The sequence below is a fragment of the Phlebotomus papatasi genome, chromosome 1, assembly GCF_024763615.1.
Source record: "Phlebotomus papatasi isolate M1 chromosome 1, Ppap_2.1, whole genome shotgun sequence".
In the NCBI taxonomy this organism is placed as follows: domain Eukaryota; kingdom Metazoa; phylum Arthropoda; class Insecta; order Diptera; family Psychodidae; genus Phlebotomus; species Phlebotomus papatasi.
The window spans coordinates 51,557,994-51,581,486 of record NC_077222.1 but is presented as its reverse complement, the minus strand read 5'-3'; the positions used below and the strand labels follow the sequence as shown (position 1 = coordinate 51,581,486).

At 31.4% G+C, this 23,493-nt stretch overlaps 2 protein-coding genes across 23 annotated transcripts in view; one reads left to right on the top strand and one right to left on the bottom strand.

Moving 5' to 3' along the window:
• The window catches only part of LOC129805928 (protein lin-52 homolog), a 149,626-nt gene that overhangs the window by 14,454 nt on the left and 111,679 nt on the right, over positions 1-23,493 (top strand). The gene's annotated exons all lie outside the window — the stretch shown is intronic.
• LOC129805730 (peripheral plasma membrane protein CASK) overlaps positions 1-23,493 on the bottom strand; it is a 518,962-nt gene that overhangs the window by 419,263 nt on the left and 76,206 nt on the right. For 13 of the 20 annotated variants that reach the window (XM_055853901.1, XM_055853971.1, XM_055853886.1 and 10 more), the window contains exons 7-8: positions 18,490-18,558; positions 6,482-6,657 (exon numbers count right to left, since the gene is read on the bottom strand). In XM_055853901.1, the coding sequence (XP_055709876.1) occupies positions 6,482-6,657; positions 18,490-18,558 (245 nt within the window). The remainder of the gene's footprint in view (positions 1-6,481; positions 6,658-18,489; positions 18,559-23,493) is intronic. The other 7 variants (XM_055854005.1, XM_055853978.1, XM_055853936.1 and 4 more) reach the window with 1 other exon arrangement.

Below are 23,493 nucleotides of genomic sequence, written 5' to 3'. Positions count from 1 at the left end.
TGCTTTATTGTACTACTTTGGAAGAAAGATAAGGATTTAAGCTCCAGAGAAAGCTCCACCCAAAATTCATTTCTTAGTCTTGCCCCTTCAGAAGCAGGGGAAGCTGGATCACTGTGGCAACACGGATATTTTATTCTTTTACAAACTTCCGGAAAACCTATAAAATTTCTATAATCACCATCACTCTACAATTGTGCTAAAACATATTTTCTTTCATTTCGAAGTCAAACTTGTTTTCCAAGATATTTTTTGAAAGTGTATTTTATGGAAGTTATCAAAAATTCTCAAGCAAAGATTAACAGGTAAACAGTAATTTGTGGCATTATAAATTCATTTTATTAGGGGAATGTAGGCATGGTTTGCACAGAATGAACCTTCAAACGATGTGAATTTTCTCTTTGTTTGCAAAGAGATGACTTACCATTTCTCATCTCGATTCATGAGCTTAATAATATTATCTATCTTATGGCTAAGAAATGACGAAATAGCTTTTTGTAAGCAAAGACAAAATTTGCGTTGTTTGAAGGTTCAGTCTGTGCGAACCATGCCAACATTCCCCTATACAAAATGCCTAATTAACCAAGTGAATCTACAATTTCTTAAATTTTCTTTAATCAGAATTTTGTTATCCCATGGTCCTTACAAAAAACAATCTAAATACAAATTATTTTTTTATTAAAAGTATTCCAAATATTCACCTTCATTATTGAATAAATCTTTAAACTCTAACCCTTTAGGGACGAACAGGATGCCGAAGTCCCAAAAATAAAAACTAATTTTCCGGAAAAATGTCCAAAATCAGAACCATTTCCCGACGATTTAACTTTCACAGAAGATTCTACTAGGTTCAATTTTTTTCTGAAGAGAATTACATAAATTTACACCTTAATGCCCAACGCACAATAACTTTTGTTTAGTAAACATGTTTTTGACATTGCAATGAGAGTGTGTGAGATCTAGATCTAGTCATCTCGCTCATTCTCATGGGATTTTGAAAACATGTTTACAAACAAACGTTATTGTGCGCTGGTCATTAATCTTCTAGAATGCTATTGTTTAGTGAAAATTCTTTAGATATAATTTGAAAACTTCTTAAATACAAGAAAAATACGCGAGTGTAAAATGTTTCTATTGGAAACAAATTAATCCAAATGGAGACAAGGGAAATTTTCTAATTGGAGACAAACAGTGTAAGTGAAACCGCGACGAAAGGCGCCCAAAACCTTGCTAAGTTGCTCTTGAGTGCAGGATTTGTTCTTATTTCTGGTCTTTCCTCCTTTCTCATCTAAAACAATAAGAAAATCTCTCCAAAAAAAATAATAATATTTCCGGGGTTTCCTATTGAAGCAATTGCAGACACTTCAGAAAAACCCTTTTTGTTCACGAAATAGGTAACTATTTCATTTGAAAACTTCACGTACCGTTAACAATAAAGATTAGCACTTAATTTAACTAAAATTAGCCAGAAATATAACATAATAATGTTAAACAAAACGAATAACCAACAGTCACTTTATTGTGTTTTTCATTGGAAAACATGGTCGATCTATGAAAAATTCAATGGTTAATTTTTCTGAGAAATTGACAAATTAAAATTTGTGAATATGAGTGGATTTTCGCTTTATTTGGAGCAAAATTAACTAAATAATGAAACTGTGGTATAGAAAATATAAAAATATAATAATTTAGTACTGTATTTATCATAAAAACAATTACGCTCCCATTTGGAGTAGCGAAAGATTTCCATTTGGAGCAGGTTTTGAATCAACTTAATTTACCCCATTTAGAAGTCAAAATAGCTCAATAAATGTTTGTCGTTTTTAGGACATCGGTGTCCCACTCCTCTTTAAAGGGCTAAATCGATCTTTAAATCTTTTACGTATTCTGAAATTAAATATTGTATATTCTGTTTATTTGTTTGCGAATTATAATACACCCAGCAAGCTAATTTCATGATTTTTTAATTAAAAATATCTCGGCTCGAAAATTAACTGAATCAATTTTATAACGATTCTAGGTAGTTATAAAAATTGTTTTTCCTAGAATATCCATAGTACGATTAACGTTTTAGTGTTTCCAACAATTATCGCAGTAAAAAGCTCATTTTTCAACAATTAACTTTTGAAATTCAACTAGAAAATTTTAAGCCATAGTCAACTAACTTCAAAAAAAAGTATTTGTGAAATATAAATTGAAATAATAATCACTACAGGAACAAAAAATTAATCGTAACTAACCCTTTAATTCCGAGATAAATCTTTTAGCTTTAATTAAAATATTTAATCGGTATCTAACCGACTCGTTTTCTGTAGTAAAAATTCTTGCTTTTATAATGCTAAATTTCTTTAATTCAAACTTTTTCTAGATCTGAATGCTCGAGAGGAACTTCTCAACTTAAAGTTTTAGTTCTTCGAAACTTTAAGTAATAACACTCTAAAAAATGATCAAAAACAGGGTATATGTGTCAAGAATGTGTTAAAGTATTGCTTTTACTAAAAAAAATGTTTTTTAGAATGTTAAATCCGAAAAGTTTGATATTTTTACTGTTAAAGGTTCGTATTCCTGTGTACCTCCTATACCATATTCCCTGAAAAGGAAAACTTTCAATTTTGAGTTAGCGGGTGCGTGGCTCAATTGGTAAGAGCGTTCGGCTCTTGGGCGGTGGTATCCCAGGCTCGACTGTCATAGTTGTTAGTTCGAGTCCCGCCCGGTGCAAATGATTGAAGCGTCTGAATGGACATTTTTCTCGAAACATTGTAAACTGAATAATAAATTTGTAAACTGAACAATGTAAAAAATGGCATAAATTACATCAAAATAAATACAAAATAGTTTTGAGTTTAAGTACCGTCGTTGCGGGTGACTTTGCACTCGGGGGGTGACTTTGAACTCTGCTGTTCGTGAGAGTTTGAACAATTCTAGCACTTATTGATAGTCTTCGCCGATCCGGTCTACCATGTCAAAGTATATAGGGATATGTTAAGTACCAAGTAAGGTACAATGATCCTCAAAAGGATTCTTGTAGTTTCAGTAATAGTCAATGAAATCCTAGTATAAGTATTTTGTCAAAAAACAACTCCGCAAAAAAGTTATCTGAAGATGCAATTCCAAAATCGATTTCAGAGAAGTAAATTGCCCAAATCTATTCTAAATTTATCTGGCTAGAATAATCCACTTCGATTTTGTTCATTATTTTTAGTAAATTCCCTTTTTTCACTATAGGGGAGACTGGGGCACATGTAATCATTTTCGATACATGCGAATTTGAGGTGATTTTCCAAGGACACCGTGATTTTTTGGAAAATATTTCTTAGCTCATGTTTTACCCTTGGATATAGGCAATTCGTCGAGGGTAATGCGGATGCTGGAAAACAATTGAGTTTTCCATAAAAATAAAATTTGTGTCCCTGTGCATTTTTCGCTTTTCACAAAATACCTGGGGTAGAAGTAATCACTTTCTGGGGAGGATGTAAACACCTTTTTTCCCATCCTTGAAATTAACTTTGCACCACTCTCGATTATTTTAATTACTTAAGAGATATATAAAGACTGTATATTTTTCAAAAAATCACGACACTTTTTACAAAGAATAATTAAAATAGCAAAAAAACTAAAAGCATGCATATCAAAGACATTTTTCAATGGATTTTCCCCATATTTTGACATCATGTGACTTTTTATTGAACACAGCGCCACCAATTTTTTTCGTTATCTATGAATTATAGATATTTCGCATGAAGGTCAATTTCCCGCTCTTTTACCTACTCATTTTGTGAAATTGAAATTGCCTGATTACATCTACCCCATATGCTGTTTTCTGACCAATTATTAATTCTTTTGAAATAATGAGAATCTCAATTTCTCTAGTAAATGCATTAATTATAATCCTAAAAGATGTAGGAAAGAACTGGTATTGCTACATTTCGATTATTTTACACAATTTTTAATTTCCAGGTGGAAATCCAAATGATCAAAATAATCGAAATATCAACATTTTCAGGAAAATGATTTTTATTTTTAAAGTATATTAGGATTTTATTGACCAATTTATCTGTGGACATACATCCCCATGGTATCTATGAATACTTATGGGTTTTATCCTCAGGAGTCTTAAAATTAATGAAAAAAATCACAGTGTTTACAACTACCCCAGATTACTACTGCCCCAGTTCCCCCTAGTCTTCCTAAGAACGCATGATTTATATTATAAAATTGCATATAATGGACTTTCTTAAACTTTATTATAGAAGTATTTGGCCAAAAATTATCCAATTTTTTTATAACTTAAGATAAAATGACCGAGATCTACATGATGGTGTGGTCGCCATCTTGATTTGACGATTCTGTCCGCCATTTTGAATAACTGTCAAAACAAAAAACTTATCCGATTGAGCTGAAATTTTAGTATGTTCTGGTTGATGTCAAGACCTTTTCAGAACATATATAAAATCCGACCTAGGTCAAGCGATTGTCTGGATACTGGGGTTCTAAGTTCAAAATTTTGACATTTTCATTAATACAGAACTACGGAGAGCTTCTTTTATCGAAACCATCACAAAAAAGGCAGTTTTATCGTTAGGCGATGAGATCTAAATAACAAACAAAAAGAAAAGTAATGTTTTTCTTTATAACAGCATATTATTTGAAGATCTGAAAAACTTTTGCAAAGATGAAAAAATAAAAAAAATAAATAAATGCACTTTTCATTTATTTTTTTCAATTATGTAAGAGTAAATAAATATATAAAATAAAAGCCTCAACCATTTCTAATGGTTTCTGAGGCATTTCGTTTAGGTTTTAAAATTCAGGATTAGAAAATAAAGATCGCCAAAATATGAATATTTCAAATTTTTAAACTTTGAGCCTCTGTATCAAGGTAAATACTTGACGTAGACCAGAACATAGATACGTTCTGGAAAGGTCTTGATATCAGCCACAACATACTAAAATTTCAACCCAATCGAACCTGTTTTAGATTTTGACAGTTATTCAAAATGGCGGACAGAAACGTCAAATCAATATGGCGATCATGTCATCTTGTAGATCTCGTGCATCTTACCCTTAGAACTGAAGAACTTCATTGTCGTTTATTATCAGAAATTGTTGATTTTTTAGTATTTATTAAAAAGTGCAAAGTCACCCGCACCTTATCCCCAGTGCAAGCCTTTTTTCTTGATTTTTTTAAACATAGTAAAATTTTATAAAATTAATGCTAGTGGCACAAAATCCATTCATTCTCAACTGAATACAAATAATTTTACACAAAAATCCCCCTCCCTTCACTTTAACTATCCACTTTTAGAGGGCAAAATTGAAAAACAGCGAAAAAACGTACAAAGTCACCCGCAACGACGGTACTTAACATTTTTTTTGGAGAAAAATAAAAGAAATAGATAGTATTTTTTAAGTAGTTGATCTCAAAAGTCAAAGCTCATTTTTATATAGCATGTAGTACTCAATGTTATACCGATCAACAGTTAAAATATCAGAATTTTTGAGATTGGCAATATAAATTTTTTTTCGATAAAAAAAAAACTTTTAAGCCGTTACAGAAAAATTATAACAAAAAAGTCAAAATCAAGTGTATCGTCTCAGAAAGAATAAAATTACTTTAAATAAAAAAAATATTCAGATGAATATTCTCTAGATTAAATATTTCTCTAAAGCTTGAAAAGGTTCATCGACAAGCTTGAAGCAGTTGAAAAAGAACTTGAAGAGGTTTGCCATTTAGTTCAGCTTGATTTTTATCAAAATTTTCTTTGTGAAAATAAAAAAAAATTATACTATTAAAATCATTTTTATTAAAGAATATAAATTAGCTTTTGAAAACCGATTAATGATTTAGAGTTTAAAGATTTATCTCATAATTGGGAGGAAAAATAGACAAAAGTTGCAGAACATGGTTTTCGCAAAAAAAATGTTCCTATAAGAAACTTTTCCGAAAATTTAATATTTAAGATATTCAATTAGAATATTTATTAGGCGATTGAATTTATTTTTCAACTCCTTCCGAACCGCAATATATTCAGTGAGCCAATTTCATGATTTATTATTAAAACTATCTTAGCTCAGGATTTAATTGGGTACCTGTAAAAATATTCTAGATTTGGGCATCCCTATATAGTTTATAATCAGCCACAAGAATCGAATTTTTATCGATTCTAAAAGTTGTCTCAGTAATTTTCCTTTGATTAACCAGAATCCCAAAGGATGCAAAAGGTTTAAAACTTATCTTTTCTAACTTTTTTCCATATTACAATAACAAACTTAATATTCAACTTATTCATGAAATCTAATAAGTGGCATGGTTTTCTGAGACACCTTGATTTTGTCGTATAAACTTTCTTTGAAATTGAAAGAGATTTCATATTGTTTAAAAACAACTGGTAAAAATAACTTCATTTGAAACAAACTTTGGAAAAAAAACTTTTTTACTGAAATTTTCAATTAGAAAATATAAGATAATTAACGAAAAACTAACCGTCATTCTGCCACGTGAGATGATGTCTTGAATCCTCTTCCCAGATCCCAAAAACGGAAGTCGTCCCGACAGCAGCACGTGCAACATTACACCAGCACCCCAAACATCGCACGCCTTCCCATATGTGCGTCTCGTAACCACTTCCGGTGCCATATAGTGCGGGCTCCCAACACGACCTGCCACATATACATATATAGCAAATACAACAGGTGAAAAAGCTGTTAGATGAACTTATTACAATTGTTTTTCATTAGCGTTCAATTCAGCCAGAAATGGGAAAATTGTGCAAGATTAGCAGCGTTTATAGAAAAGGATTCAGCTCATCTGTGCACTTTCTGCATTCGCAAGTTCAAATATGTGCAATTTAGCTTAATTGAATTTTCCACAGCCATAATCACGACTATCACGAGCATCACAAGTTTATAATTCAATAGAACAGGATAAAATTATAAGATAAGTTCTTATAAGCAACGCAAATAGACACTAGAGTACACATTAATGGCAAAAGTAATTAGGTTATTTAATCTAAAGTTCAAATAAATTAGACGTCTAAAATACTCCATGCATATACACTTTCGCAGAAACAAATACTCTTATGTATGTCATGTACATAGTACATATCATATATATTATTATTAATTTTATAAATACAAAATCTTAGGGTAAACAGAAAATATAAAGAATTACTTCCCTCCCTTTTCAAGAGAAAATCTACTTCAAAATCCTGAACCATTTTGAATAATAACAACAATTCCAAGCACATTTCAAGAAAGATAAGCGCAAATAAAATAAAACATTATCAAATGTTAAATTGTGAGAAAATATTTTTCAATATAAATTTCTCTATAAGAAATATATACATTTTCTCGTTTTTTTTTTTTTAATATATAGAAGAAAAAGAAGCCATTTTTAACAAGATTATTGTTTTATTCTTCAGCGTTTACATTTTATTCTCGAAGTAAAAGAAAAGTCCTAGAAGAAAATTGAAATAAATGAGGGTAAATCTCATGATGTGAATAAATATTGAAATATAGGAAAAGTGGAAAGAGAAAGGAGATATAAGGACCAAAATGCTCATTGTGGATTATTGAGATAAGAGTAAAATTATCCATCAAGGGCAAATGCGACACAGATCTTTAATGGGATTTCAAAGTGCGATTCACGCCAGTTGAGCCAAATGTGAGTGAATTGTGAAACAATGGGATTTTCTGACTTTCACCCCCGCCGTGATCACATTCTAGGGAACTGAAGAATTTCATTGAAGCTCTCCCATTATTGTATCCAACAGTAGACACATAAAAAATGTATACAGTGTGGCCCAGTTAAATGTGCAAAACGTTTATAAACAGTACGGGAGACTGGGACAAAATAGCACAAAATGGATATTTAATATATTTTTTTCACAGGTTCGCATAAGACCCAAGAGACTTTAAATCAATCTTTTCTTGTAAAAAATTAATAGCTCTACAACTTTGCTGAAAAAAATTAACTCTACCTCGAAGACAAATGAGCTTTTTGGGCTTTTATTTTTCTAAGAGTTGTTTTTGAGAAACTTTTCCAACGTTCTGGGGCAAATAGTAACAGGGAATAGAATATTTTACGAGGTTATACTCTCTTAAATGAAAAAATATCCGGTATATATATTTACGAATTCTATTCATCTACAACTTTGTCGAAGTCAATCTTCTCTATTTTAAGGGGAAATATTCAATAAATTAAGTATAAATCTAAGCTTTAAAAACAATAAATTTTAAAATTCCTAAGTATTCTTAATCGAAAAAGCGAGGGCAACAAAAGTAAGGGAAGACTTTCAGGCTTCACATATTCTGGCTTCGAACGCTTTATGTTTTCCCATATGTCCCATATTCTTTTTATTTATTTTTTATTATGTAATTTACTGTAATTTACTAATTTACTATTAACTTATGATAGTAAATTCGAAAGGCGAGCACGTATATTCTACAATTTTTGACAGTTCTATCTAATATTGCGTTTTCTGGGTGACTTTTCTACTATCCAGCCTTGTATAGGGAGGATGGTAAATTTGAACATCATGAGTTTTCTCAGTATAATTAGGGGAACTCCCTTAATCCGAAAACCCTATACAGTAGAGTCTCTTAAATTCGAACGCTCGGGGGGTATTTTTGACATTTCTCACCTCCCAAATTCGAACGATTTTTTCAAAACTAACGAAATTTGTGTAAGATTAAATTGTACTTTGAATCAAATTCTCGCACTTTTTCGCAAATTTTAGTGGTAACATACTTCCTTTACATTTTATACGATAATAATGTATGTAAACATTCAGGAAGAAGCACATAAATATGATTTTCATTCACCTAGAATACGAACTTTCTAACATAACCTCACAATTGACATTTTGAATCCAAACGGCGTTCGAATTTGAGAGACTCTACTGTAGTACAAATTTGAAGCCCTGATATCTCTTAACTTAAAAGATAATGAATTTTCAAATTTTTGATTAATGCCACGTTTTCTTTAGAAATAAATCTCTTTTCATTGTATTTTTTATCACTTTAACATAAAGCGTGTCCACGACAAGATTGTACCAAATGATTTGATATTTTTATGACAGATGTCACTAGCTCCGCATTTTCGTTGTATGTAAACATTGTAACATGTGTTTTATACCTTTCTTTTGGTGAAACTCTCATTAAATTCTGTTCATTTTTCACTGTGATACGAAATAATAATGGAAAAGAGAAGGGAACTGATCGTATCTGAAAAATCCTAGAATCAATTACGCGAACCTTGGAAAACTCACAAATACCTCACGCCAGACCGTCCGGAGGGTGATTCTTCGATTTCTCGACAGTAAAACTACAGCCCAGAAACCTGGATGTGGAAACGCAGGCATTACTTTTAAAAATACACAGTTTCGAGATAATAATAAATATAAAAATTTTGCTATATTAATTTCAGATAGTCAATACCCAAGAGAGAACTAATGGAACTTAGTTTGAATAGAATAGAATATTGTTCATATTTCAATTTCGTGTAACCCAATTATTTTTGGGACATTTTGTTTGGATCATATTGTGTACCCCCTATAAATATGGGACAATGGGCATTTTCGGATATATTGTGTATGTAGGAAAACACTCACCATATGAGCCCTATATCACATATTGAAGGCACAATACGCTAAAAGGATCGAGGTTGTTCTATTCAACTTCATTTGACGAAATACCCAATGAATTCATTTTGACTCGCTCTTTAACCCCTCCCTTTTCGCATTGCAATTTTATCCCACAACCAACAACCTCTGTGAGTACTCAAACTTTGTGTTGAATGTATATTGCACACTCTAAATGTATTTCAACTGAGTTTCCTTCAAGTTCCCTTCCTCTCAGTCTCCCCCTCGAAAGCTTTGGCAGTACAAAACCGCGATAAATTTTCCTCAACATGCAAAATACCTCAATCACTCATTCATCATTTTGGAATTTGTTGAGAAAGTTGGAAGTAAAATATTACATATTCACCTGTATTTCTGCCAATTATACTGTCAATTTCCTTCACATATACATTATAATGTATAATACAATGATATAAGGGTGGCTTTCAAAAACTAATCCAACTTTTTTGACCACCCATCCTCTACCCAACCAACGCCAAACACACTTATTTTCCTTACTACTTTTTTCAGAGAGAAAAGAATCATTTCAAAAGGAAAAACTTTCACCATTTTCCATCGACAAATCTACTTTTTTTTCCCCAAAGGTATCATCTACGGCTAGAGACTTCGTGTCAATTATAGAATAACAAAATGTGCAAAAGAAAAAAAAACACATTTTCACAGGTTATTGTGTCAGATAAGAATGAAGTTTTAGAAATGATAAAGTTTTTATAAAGTTATTTTTAATTTACTACAATCGGAAACATAAAATCTTAAAATTACATTTTTTGTAGCTCGACCATTCTCAAATTATAGACTTTCTATTGCAAGTATTGCTTCAGTTTCAGAAACAGATCAACCCATAAAAGGTATAAAACAGAGAACCGAGACACAAACCTTAAAGTTATAAAAATATTACTAAGAGCGTAGTTAAAATCTCTTTTGCAAATACTTTTCTAATCTTACGTATGACGTTTGTTTTTCCATAATTCATTTTTTAGTAAGATAAATCTTATAGTTTGAGAAAAATTTAAAAGAAAAATTATTATAGCAAATTAGTGTCTTATAGTGGGTGTCTCAGCTAAAACAATTTTTACCATAAGACTTTCAAGTCATTTTGTAATATTTAAAATTTCGTTTTGTAATTCTTCGGCTTAAAGACACAGATTGCTACGACAATCATAATTTAATTTCTGGTAAATCAGTGATTTTTCATTCTAGAATATAGCAATAGGATACACTCAGTCCCGGCATTAAGTCCTTCGCACATACAATTATGCAAGTTTGCCTACCCTTGGGAGTCAATTTATGAATAATTTTTGAAATACGCTTGAATGTATACTATGTTGCGAAGCGGGAAATTTGAAAACATTTTGCCACTTTTTCAGAATAAAACTTTAATTTCTTTTATTAAGGTAAATTTTTTAAATATTCTAACCATTTATTGAAGAACTCTGGCCAAAAAGTACTGTTTGTTAATTCATTTGTATTAAACAGTTGAATCTTCTTGTTTGAACTAGTTTTACTCCGCGCGAAATTCGTTCTACGGCCGATTTATTCAAAAGAAAGCCCCTGTGGGTATGCAAATTTTCTCGATGCATAATGCCATTTTGTGCTTTTTTCCGGTCTCGAAAATGTGCATAATCCCGGGACTGAGTGTAGGTGATTAGCTCGGAAATCTTCCTGTCTTTTTGAATGGTGTAGTCCCAAAGAAAATTTATAAAACGTATTGTGAAAGCAATCAATCAGAGAAAGGACATTTCCATTGATTAGTCCTGGAAATCAACGCTAAAACGGTGATGGACGCTTAGGCGGGGGCAGTTAAATGGCATGAACATAAATTCAAATTCAAGTTCAAATTACACCACGAAGGTATATGTGGCGTGACCGCGTGACTTTACATTCCTGAGGCCTTCTGAATTCCACATATTATAAATGGGTACTTTTCTATTTTAAGCCACACCTTAAAAAAGGCGTGTCTTATTTGGATGCTTAAAGGAAAATAATACTTTAATTTTAACAGAATTATTTTACTTTTTCTCATTATCTATAAGAATCTTAAGAAAATTTTAAAATTAGAGAAATTTAGATCAGCACATGCACAAATAGTGGTCTCTGATATTATTTGGGAAGTGGTTTAATTTTAAAATAAAAATTATTTTATTCCTACAATTTGTTTTTGAATAGTTGAGATATGAAACTTTACCTAATAATTCTTTAATAACTGTTGAAAACCGAATATTGTAAGTGTGCCAAATTTCGGAATAGTTCTATAAGCGCCAAAGTCTCAAGTTTGAAATGTAGGGGAGACTGGGGCAAAAAGTCACAAATCAAAAAATTCAAAATTCAATATGTTCCAAGGTAAAAAGGATAGCGGCTCAAATTTTTTTCTATAGATAGCCTCCATAGACCTTCTTCAATGTCGTAAGCTTCTTAGAATTCAAACAAGGAATTTAGAAAATAAAAAAATATCTAAATTTTTAATCCTATTTTTGAAATATTTTCCTTGCAGAAGATAACAATTATTACCTACTTATTTTCGAAAATTGATGCACTGGTGAATATTTCCTAAATAATTTGGATTCTTTGAATACGAATCCGCTATCTATTTTAGAATTTCACAAAAGTTCATTTCTCCAGGAATCCTTTTATTAAAAATTGCCACTTGAGGTAAAAAGTAGCAAAAGGCATGGAGCAAAAATTAAGAAAAACCGAAACAATTTCTGATGTCTCACGGCGAAAAGAAACGTCATTATCATGTCTCGCTGCTTGTTGTTTGCATTGGTCAAACGATTTGCAGTCTTTTATGTGCTTTTTCTAAAATAGCTTGAAAAGCGCTTTCCTCGTTTTCTCACTTTTCTCGCAGAGAAAACAGTGTTTTAGAAAGGTGTAGATGAATAAATTTTCTATGAAAATATGTCCTCTCGGTATTTTTTCAAATTTACGGAAGCCCGTAATAAAGCGAATCAAAATATGATAATACCCAATGTCTGGTACTATTTGCCCCAGCATTTTTGTAAACGTATTTCCTTACAAAATAGAGGAATATTACTTCCACAAAGTTGTAAAGTGGTAAATTTCCTATAAAACTGCGTTAATTAGAAATTTTTGAAGCGATCGAGTACCTTGTAAAAAAAATAAAATATCCGTTGTGTGACTCCTTGCCCCAGTCTCCCCTAATAATCTTTATAAATGTAATATTCTTTTTTTTATTACTTCTCCTTAGGGAGATTTGCTTGGAAGCTTGTAGACAGTTTATCGTCTTTATTTTCTCTGAAATCATTCTTAATACATTTTAAAATGAATAAAAATGTAGACATAGCTTTGGTGGCCTATTTCCGCCACCCTCATTTTCATAGTTCCTTGCCCTTCCGGAATTCTTCCAATGTCTTTTTCACATCATCTCGTTTACCGAAATTCGAAGTAACAAAAAAACGTGGCCGGAATTGCAAGCTGGGCGAAATTTGGTACACTTACCCTAACACATAAAATATATAAAAAAAAATATGTATTACTATAAATTGCTTCTTTTGTATTTTAAAGGTTTTAGTGGTAAAGCACTCAAATTGTCGTTTAAGCAAAGTCAAAAATGATGTGGAAGCATGTTTGTAGCAGCTTATTTTGAAAACAAAGGTTATATTATTACCAAAATAGAGATTTTGAGAGGACAATACACTTGATGTTTCAGTGAAACTTTGCGGCAGTAAAATGGAAGGAAAACTCGGTAACAATAAATCTCCCGCAAACACCTCATGTAATTGATGTGACTGTGACACCCATCTAATCTTCTATTAATGACAATTTACAACATTAATGGCTCTTATATTAATTACTACAGAGATTTATTGTGTTAAGAGTTCTGTTATTACTCCTTTGAGACACATTTCCTACAATTTGTCGTGATGCTGGTTGAAAATGGTATAAGTAGAGATTATTGCATTTACTACAAGTTATGTCAATTAAATAAAAAACCTTGATAGAGCATCTCATAGAAAATTCTCATACATAGAGAATAGGGATAGAAAAGACAATTCTACGATTCTCATCAAACATAGTCAAGTGAAAATCCAGAGAACTTTCAAATGTAACACAATACGATTTTGTCGTCATTTCACCAATTTTAACAATAGAAACATTCACCAATTCTAGAAGAGTAAGAGAACTACATGGCTTTCATAATGAAATGAGAATTGTAAATTGGGTCGTCAAAAGCGCGCATATACTCTTGTATTATCCTCTTTACAACTAACTTAAAGAATTTCCACCACTTCTCCAACTACACACAATAATGGTATTCTGTCTATGCAGATCAAAGATCCACTATGAATTTCAATTGTCTATCCAACAACTGTAATAACTTTTCGTACAGTTAGCTACTATTTTGTACTTCACTTAAAGCCCCAAGGCTAATAGAGAATTTTCCCAAAAATTAACTTGAATCCTCAAATGTAAAATCCTATCTCAATCCTAGCTGATTTTTCTCTGTGGTGACAATATCTTGTGTTGGTTCCTGTTTAATTTTATCCCAACACATTCCATATATCCGCAATCAATGAAGAATCCATTTAACATTGTACATTCTCTCGTGTCTACATGCCACAAACATTTCTCACATCCTTATATGCTCTGACATTGGCGATGCTACATATATCAGCTTTATTTCTCCAACTCCTCCTTTTTTCCCTACTTTAAGGCTTTAGCATTCTGGATATGAGAGTATTCAAACATAGATTCAATAGGACTTTTGCTACTGATTTATTAAATGCCTATTTTCCACTCTTCACTTTGTGTGACAAAAACATTTTGATAAACACCTTTACAATACCTTTTACTTTTGTGTTCTTTATCACATTAAATATTTCACAGCACGAATTATACCTTAAGTTTTAAGCAATAACATAAATATTTTTCATAAGTATAAATATTTATCCATTCATACAAAAAATTTAAATTTAAAAACAATAAACATTATGATAAATTTGCGTATTGTTTTGAAAGTAATTCTTTTTGAGCTTTTATGTTTTTTTTTTTTGTAATGTATTAACAAAATCGAAAATATTCCAAATTTACTAACTCTACAAGTTCTTAAAAAAAAGAGACAGACTGAAACTAAATAACTTTCTACCGGACTTAGGGTATTTGTACCAAATTTTGGCATAGTCGCATGCAAGCATCAGTCTTGAGTTCGAAATGTAATAATAATAATAATAATAATAATAATACTTTATTCAAACTCTATATTTCCAAGCCTCCCATGTGTCTGCCGCCGTCTTAGCTTTGAAGATCAGCCTCCGAAGCCAACTGTATTAATATTTTTTATATTAAAATTTTTTGTTACTTTTTTTATAGATCGTCCCGTGGAATCTTAAGGATTTTTGTCTTCATTTTGTCTAAAATCGTTCTTAGTACATTTTAAAATAAATAAAATATAGACGTAGCATTGAGTAATATTTCGGCCACCTTGATTCTCATATTTCCTTGCCCTTCTGGAATTCTCTATAATCTATAGAGCATACAAAAACTAAAAATTCATGGAAATTTGAGGTACAAAAGAATTGGTCGAAATAAAAAGCTGATCGAAATTTGGTGCAGTTGCCCTATTTCACTGAAGACATACAGTGGAGGAAATTTAAATAGGTATTTTTTCAAAGGGGGTGGTGTGGGTGTGGGGTTGGTCCAACAAACCTAGTTTTATTATGCCAAGTAAAGGTCTGCCCAAGGATCATTTTTATTATAGTGACCCGCACTCACTCTCGTGCGTGCGTGAACACCAGTCGATTAGTCGAATTTTTGGTACAAATAGGGGGGAAATTTGAATAGGTATTTTTATTTTTTAATATTACTGGAACCGTTCTTTTATAAGAAATTGTTTATATTGATAACAAAATGATCAAATTAGTCTTTTCCTTCAAATTAAAGCCTTCAACAGTAAGAAAATTTTATTAATAACTAGAATTTTTGATTGATAGAGGCCATAAAATTTTAAATAATAAAATCGTTCTAATAAAGGGCTTTAAGGAGCTTGGCTTAAAAATACTTGCTATTACGTAGAGTATGAGTAGTTCAGGAAACATTATTTGCCAATTCGCCAATAAAAAGGACTCCTAGGGACGAAAATAAGGTACTTTCATAGGTATTACCATGTTATTTGATAAGGATGTGGTACAAACTTTTTGCAAAGCTGTGACTTTTACGTTACAAACTTCTGAAATACAGATAGGATATTCAAATACCAATCACCACACGTCGCATCCGAGGAATCCTGATGGCTACAATCTACCTACAGTTGACAAAATCTCTTAAGAAACTACCAGTAAAGAAACAGCTTTTTGTCGCTCGATTGGTATTCAATAAAAATGAATTTCTCTGGATGAAAACTGACGAAATATTATTTTTTCTATTGGTAAAAACTTTAATTTATAACATTCCGCCAAATCTTGTGATAGAAATTCATTTCTCTTTGAATTCCAATTGACCCTCAAAATTATGCTTATTAAATAGTGGTTTCTTCAAAGGTTTTGTGTAATCTAGGCAGATTGTAGCCATCAGGATTGGTCAGATACGACGTGTAGTAATTGGTACTTCAATATTCTACATGTATCTGAAAAGTTTAATAAGTAAAACACACTGTTTTATAAGAAATTCGTGCTAAATCCTTACTATAAAATATGGTATTACCATTAAAAGTACCTTATTTTCGTCCCTAGGAGTCCTTTTTATTGACGAATTGGCAAATAATGTTTCCTGAATTACTCATCCTCTACGTAATAGCAAGTATTGTTAAGCCAAGCTCCTTAAAGCCCTTTATTAGAACGATTTTATTATTTAAAATCTTATGGCCTCTATCAATCAAAAATTCTAGTTATTAAATAAAATTTTCTTACTGTTGAAGGCTTTAATTTGAAGGAAAAGACAGATTTGATCATTTTATTGTCAATATAAACAATTTCTTATAAAAGAACGGTTCCAGTAATATTAAAAAATAAAAATACCTATTCAAATTTCCCCCCTATTTGTACCAAAAATTCGAATTATCGACTGGTGTTTACGCACGCACGAGAGTGAGTGCGGGTCACTATGATAAAAATGATCCTTGGGCAGACCTTTACTTGGCATAATAAAACTAGGTTTGTTGGACCAACCCCTCACCCACACCACCCCCTTTCAAAAAATACCTATTCAAATTTCCTCCACTGTAGTGCAGACAGGATACGATCATATGAGTTCGGCTTGCAATCTAATTGTTAAAAAAAAGTCTTGCACAAGTACAATACTAAAATTTTATCAAAAATGAAATTTCGAGATTTATGACAATGGCATTTAGATATCGCTCATTTGATTCTAGCACCCCTAGAGGTGATCACCTAAAGTTTTGATATTCTGAAGATTTATTAAAATATAGAAAACATGGTCGCAATGATCAATGATGCAGGAGTTAAAAACCCTTAATGACATGGTTGGGCTCTCACAAGGAAACTCACTAAGAAGAATTATGAAATGAATAATTTTTGTGAACATACGGCTGATGCATTGCTTTAGAAAAAAGGTTTTAGCCCATTTTTTTTAAAGAATTTCAAGTATCTCGGGGTGATATTCACGAGTGACGGTAGGTCTCACATCGAACTATCGTCGCGAATCGGTCAAGCTTCTGCAGTAATAAGGGCGATTGGCAGAAGTGTGGTTAGGAAGGCCGAGCTTAGCCGTTCGGCTAAGTTATCGGTTTTCAAAGCTGTGTTCATTCCTATTCTCACCTATGGTCATGAGATTTGGGTAATGACCGAAAGCATAAGATCGCGCGTACAATCTGCTGAGATGAGGTACCTTCGGGCGGTTAAGGGAATCACTTGTCGAGATCGAGTGAGGAATGTAGCTGTTCGTGAGGAACTAAGAGTCGAGGAGCTGCTTCTTCGGGTTGAGAGATCACAACTTCGATGGTATGGACATGTTCAGCGCATGGATAGAAAAAGATTCCCCAGAAAAGCTATGTGAGAAAGCGTCGACCTCGAGGCAGACCTAGGACGAGGTGGCTGAATCAAATTCAGAATCTTGCCTTGGAACGCCTTGGGATCGAACCCGAATATCTTCCTGAATTAGCGGATGATCAGCAAGCGTGGGCTGCTAATTTGTATGTCATGGGCCCGCGACCCCATTAGGGATAAGCGGTTGAAAATGATGATGATGAAAAATATGCAAAAATTGAAACTACCCTACCCTCCCGTAATAAAAAAAAAATTGAATTTCAATATAAATGACGAAAAAATTAGCTGTGGCATGAACTGGTTATTCTACCCTACTAATACTTATTACACGTGTGAAGGAGACAACTCACTATAGATTCCACTCTACATAAACGCACAACGATATGTTTACAAAATAAAAGCAATTGTACGTTCTCTATCACCGTCAATACACGACGCTATGAAGAGCAATACTTTGCAATAAAACATCTTGTACCCTTGTACATATCAAAAAACCTTTAGAAAGGGCAAAAGTTAGACCATTCAAACTTGTATTTAAAGTGCATATATAAGTATATTATGCATATTTAGGAAAAGCTCATGTAACCGAAAACTTAATAACGTGCAAGAAAAAAATCCCAACAGGAAGCAATAAATATAATATTTCAAAACATGTGTGATGATATCATGAGGAAACAATAACACAGTTTCTCATCAACAAATAGAGAGAAAACAAAAACAAGAAGTTAAATGAAATATTTTGCTTTTAACGTTTTAACTATCATATGAATATACTGATTTACATTGTAAGTAAAAGCTTTCGCAGTTTAATTTTAATATAATATTTTATCTACTAGAGAATGTGAAATATAGAAATAGTGTACAGTGAGAAGTTGTGTTAAAAGCTTGCTTACCCTCACCATCTGACTTCAAATAAAGTTTCCCTCTAGGGCTCAAATTTGAACGATGCACTTGTATCCTTTCTGCGATGAACACACCACGTTCATACAGTAATTTTAATTATTCAATTAGTACAAATGCTACATCATTAATTTAACAACACGATGGGAGTATAGGATAAGTAAATCACTCTGTTTTTGAATATCTTTCAACACTTGATAACAATGTTTATGTATGTATAATGATGATTTTGTGAACATCATAGCAATTATTTTGACATGAAATATATGAAGAAAATTATCATGTAAAATGAGTTATTACATTCAGTAAAATATTCAATCTTGCATGAGAATTTTACATTATCTACAAGTGGAATGGATATTGTGTGAGCATTTTGGAGGAAATGTCTTAATTCCTTTTTATGCTTCACTGCATATGAAAAGCCATTGAGGAATTTTTAAATGGATACACTCAGAAAAAAGAATGATTGTATAGATAGCAAAACAAAAGTGCATTGAGCCACTTTACCGAAACCCCTCGGAAAATTATTTAAAAAAAATAAATTTATCAAGTGCTTCGCTTTTTATCGCCCTGAATATTTTTAAAAATCTATAATAATAGGTGTATTTGTTTTTTTTTCAAAATGTATGAACATCTTTCAGAAAAAGGAGAAAAAGTGTTTATTTGTTTTTTTTAGAAAAAAACTTGTTACTTCAATTTCTGGACATTCAATAACTTTGGTTATAAAAGCTTTGTAATACAGTTTATTTCGAAGATCTAAATAATAATTATCCCGAGAAATTTAATGCAGTAAATTGGATGCCACTCGATCAATAGATCGAGCGTTCAATTCCTTTGTCTATTACAAGTCTTTGATGTTCAACTGATCCATTTTCAACATAGTTTTACAAAAAAAATCACATAAGAACATAAATTTGTTCATTCACCTGTAGACAGATCCTAACGCCAAGCAATGAAAGATAGCGACTTCGGGTTTTCAAGTCATCTCCGTTAGACAACTTTGACATAATAAGCACGATGTTTTTTCAGTTGCTCTTTTTCTTTTTTTCTCAGAATCCTCTTAATTTCAAAATACGTTTTAAATGTTGCCTAATAGGAAAGTCCATCCGTATGCATCAATGATGTTGAATCATTCCCTTAAACATCTTTTTTCTTAGTTTTAAAGTTAAATAGAAAAAAGTTATTGAGCGCATATTAATCAGGCGATTGAAACAAGTTTGGATTTATTTAATATGTTATTAATTCGCAGACAAATTATCTAATTATCAACTTATTAATTCATTTTCCCTAAAAAATATTTTTATATAGTATGTTGTCAATATTTATAGGCCATTATTATGAACAACGCACAATAACTTCTGTTTTGTTAATATATATTTGACATTTCAATGAGAGTGAGTGAGACCCAGATCTAGTCATCTCGCTCATTCTCATGGGATATTTTGAAAACATGTTTACAAATAAAAGTGATTGTACACTAATCATTATGCCCAATGTACCATAACTTTTGTTTTGTAAACATATTTTCGAAACTGCTTATAAGAGTGAGCGAGATGACTAGATCTAGATTTTATCCACTGCCACTTAGATATTAAAAAGCTTGTTTGCAAAACAAAACTTATTGTGCGTTCGGCATTATGTCTAATGTCCAGTGCACAACAACTTTGGTTTGTAACCATGTTTTCAAAATTTCCTGTGAGAGTGAATGGGATGTAGATCTAGTCATTTCGCTCTCTCTCTCTCTCATATGAAATTTTGAAAACATGTTTACAAACAAAAGTTATTATGCGTTGAGCATTATGTTTAACTTACAACACCTTTGGTTGTAAATATATTTTCAAAATTGTCTGTGAGAGTGAGCGAGATGCCTAGATCTAGATCTCACGCACTTCCATCAAAATGTCAAAAACATAGCAAAACTTATAGAAAGCTAAATAAAAGTAGTAAACTTGAAAGAATAAAAAATAAAAACAGAGTGACTGAGGAATATTCACAATTTTTATTTTTCCAAAAAAAATGATATTCCAGATATAGAATCAATATAAACCAATATTTTTCGGTTTATTTCGAAAACGAAACTGTAGATTTTCTTTATTGTCGGATAACGAAACTGGAGGTGAACATTTCGTCCAAATTATTGAAGGTCAAAGGTCAAGCACTTTGGATGGTTGATTTTTTAACCGATTTAGTTAAATTTAGATTTTTTGGAAAAGTATTGAAATTTCGAACCTGGCTATGAGCGTCCCAATCAGTAATGAATTAGTCAAGTAATCGTAATTGATTTATTTTTCCCGATTATCCTTTTCTATTTGTGCGTAGACATGTTACTAATGTCAAAAACATCCTAATATGCACAATTTTTAACTAATTTTCTTGTTTGGAGTTGGTTTTTGATTTATAAAACTATTTGATCGGTTATTAACCAGTATACACCCAAAAAACATTCCATAAGATAATTCAGAGATATCTCTTTGTCGTGAGTTCGAGCATTCTCCAAAGCTGGGACGCTTTGCCATCTGTTTTTCTTAATGCTTTTTTTCAAAATCCTTTTTGGCAAAAATTTGTTTTTTTTTTAAAGACGAAAAGATCAAACAATGAGGATCAGGAAAATTATTTTTTTCTTACATTTTCGGGCAAAACATAACTTTAATGACCGTAGAAAAAAATTTGTTCCTGGATCACCGGTGACAAAATCGTGCTTAAAGGGTTAATTAATGTGAAATAAATAGGTATTGAAATATAAATACAATATTTCACGATAGATATTGTCCAAGATAAAGACATAAACATGTTCAACTTGAATACTTTTTAATTTGCAAAATATAAAAACATTTTAGTATTAACTATTTGCATTAAAATCTCAATGCAATTCACATTAATTATTCCTAATATGAGTTCAGACATGTGATTAGTAGCTTTGAATCATTTAATATTCAGATTTTAATCTATTTATTGATAAAAATGTAGACTTGCCGCACAAAAATTGGGTTTACTTGAACTTTTTACATTAAAAATAATCACATTAGTTTTTTGGATTAATGCTACAAGTCTATTGAAACACATTTCTGCGGAGGGAAATCCGAAAAAGTTAAAATAACATTCCGGAAGTGTTAATTTTACCCTGCATTATTGATCCGAAATCGGTGTAAATATTACCCTTTTTAGGTGTATTAGGAGTTAAAGTTACCCTTTTTCATGTTTATTTTACACACTGAGAGAAATCCGAAAAAGTTAAAATAACATTCCGAAAATGTTAATTTTACCCAGCAGTATTGATCCGAAATCGGTGTAAATATTACCCTTTTTAGGTGTATTAGGGGTTAAAGTTACCCTTTTTCATGTTAATTTTACCATTAAAGAGGTGTAAAATTAACATTTAAAAATGCTGATATATTTTTACACCTAAAAATGTTAAACTTACGAGGAAAAAAAGTTAATCGCACCCTCTTTTTTTCTCAGTGGACCAGGTCTATCCCTTTATCAATAAATACATCAAAATCTAAATATTAAGTGATTTGAAGAACAAATCACACATTTGAGAGCACATTAGCAACAATTAATATGAATCACATTAAAATTTTAATAAGAAACTGTGATACCAGGGTTAAGTTAGTTCGATTGAAAACAAGTGTTATTTCAACACAGTTTCCTAATAAATTTAAAATGCCTAAATTTCTGATTGTAGAATTTATTTCTACGATAAATGCTATCATACAATTATGAGGATTATAATTATATCCTGAATTATCCATGAATAATAATCATTAAGTACATGTAGAGTAGATCCTCTGAACACTACAAAAAAATACTCCCAAATACAGCCAAAATCAATAATTCATAGACTGATTTGTTCTTTGTTAAATCAAATGTTCAAGTACAATTTCATTTATTATGTAAATTACATAATTTGGAATTTTACTCATTAAATTGTCACCATCATTTACAAAATGTGACATTTAACCTATGCACATAATGATAAAGAGATTCATGCATTTATCATTTTGGTTAAATCCCCCTACAAAATCAGATACAAAGAATTTTATTATGCAAATTATTGAGTGAATGGCACAATAATTCACTATTATATATACATGAATCTCTCAATCGACAAATTATATAGGTACACAAATCAGACACAAAATTTGTAACATACAGAATCCTAATTATTGGAGAATAATCGATCAAATTGGGAATTATTAGAGAGATTAGGTGAAATGAATAAATTCAACATTCTTTCATTTCTCATGCTCCACAACAAATTAACCTTTAATTATTCGAAAATTCCATCACGATTTCCAACGAGCTTTGGGCCAATTTTCTGAAAGCTTACACCACCACAAGGTACGTCAATTCAGCATTAAATATTAAATTTACATTTTAAATCCGTCTCAATGTTTTTGTAGTCAAAGGTATTTGCATGAAATTCCAGAAAATTGTAAAAGTCGAAAAATATACAAAGATATATTTCTTAAATAAGCTTCTTGACTTTTGTATCGACATTTTTATAGAGAAAAAAAATCCCAATACATTTTCTCATCACTAGTCAAGTACACAGCACTAGCTGCATTTACAACACTATGTAAAAGGTTATATTGTGCAGAATATTCTGTGCTAAGGCACTTGTCGATTTTTCCACAAAGTCTAGGAGATACAAAAGAATTATGCGAGGTATTACATGTAAAAAAGTGGAGCGGGATTGAATTATCTCACACCTCTTCTTCGGAGAAAATTTACTTTGCAGAAGTGAAGAAAATCGATGGGATGCTACAGGAAAAACTTCATCTTTATACCACACAAAAACAGGCACAAGATATAACAAGAAGTGTAAAAAGTTCTGGAATATATGTAGTCAAAGTCAGTTCTTTAGGGAGTATTTTTTCCCCCTTAAATGTTATGGCATGAGAATCGCATTAAAGACATTTGAGAGAAAATATGCTAAATCAACAGTATGATTTATGAATTTTCACTGTATTTTCAAATGATTTACACCAACCACA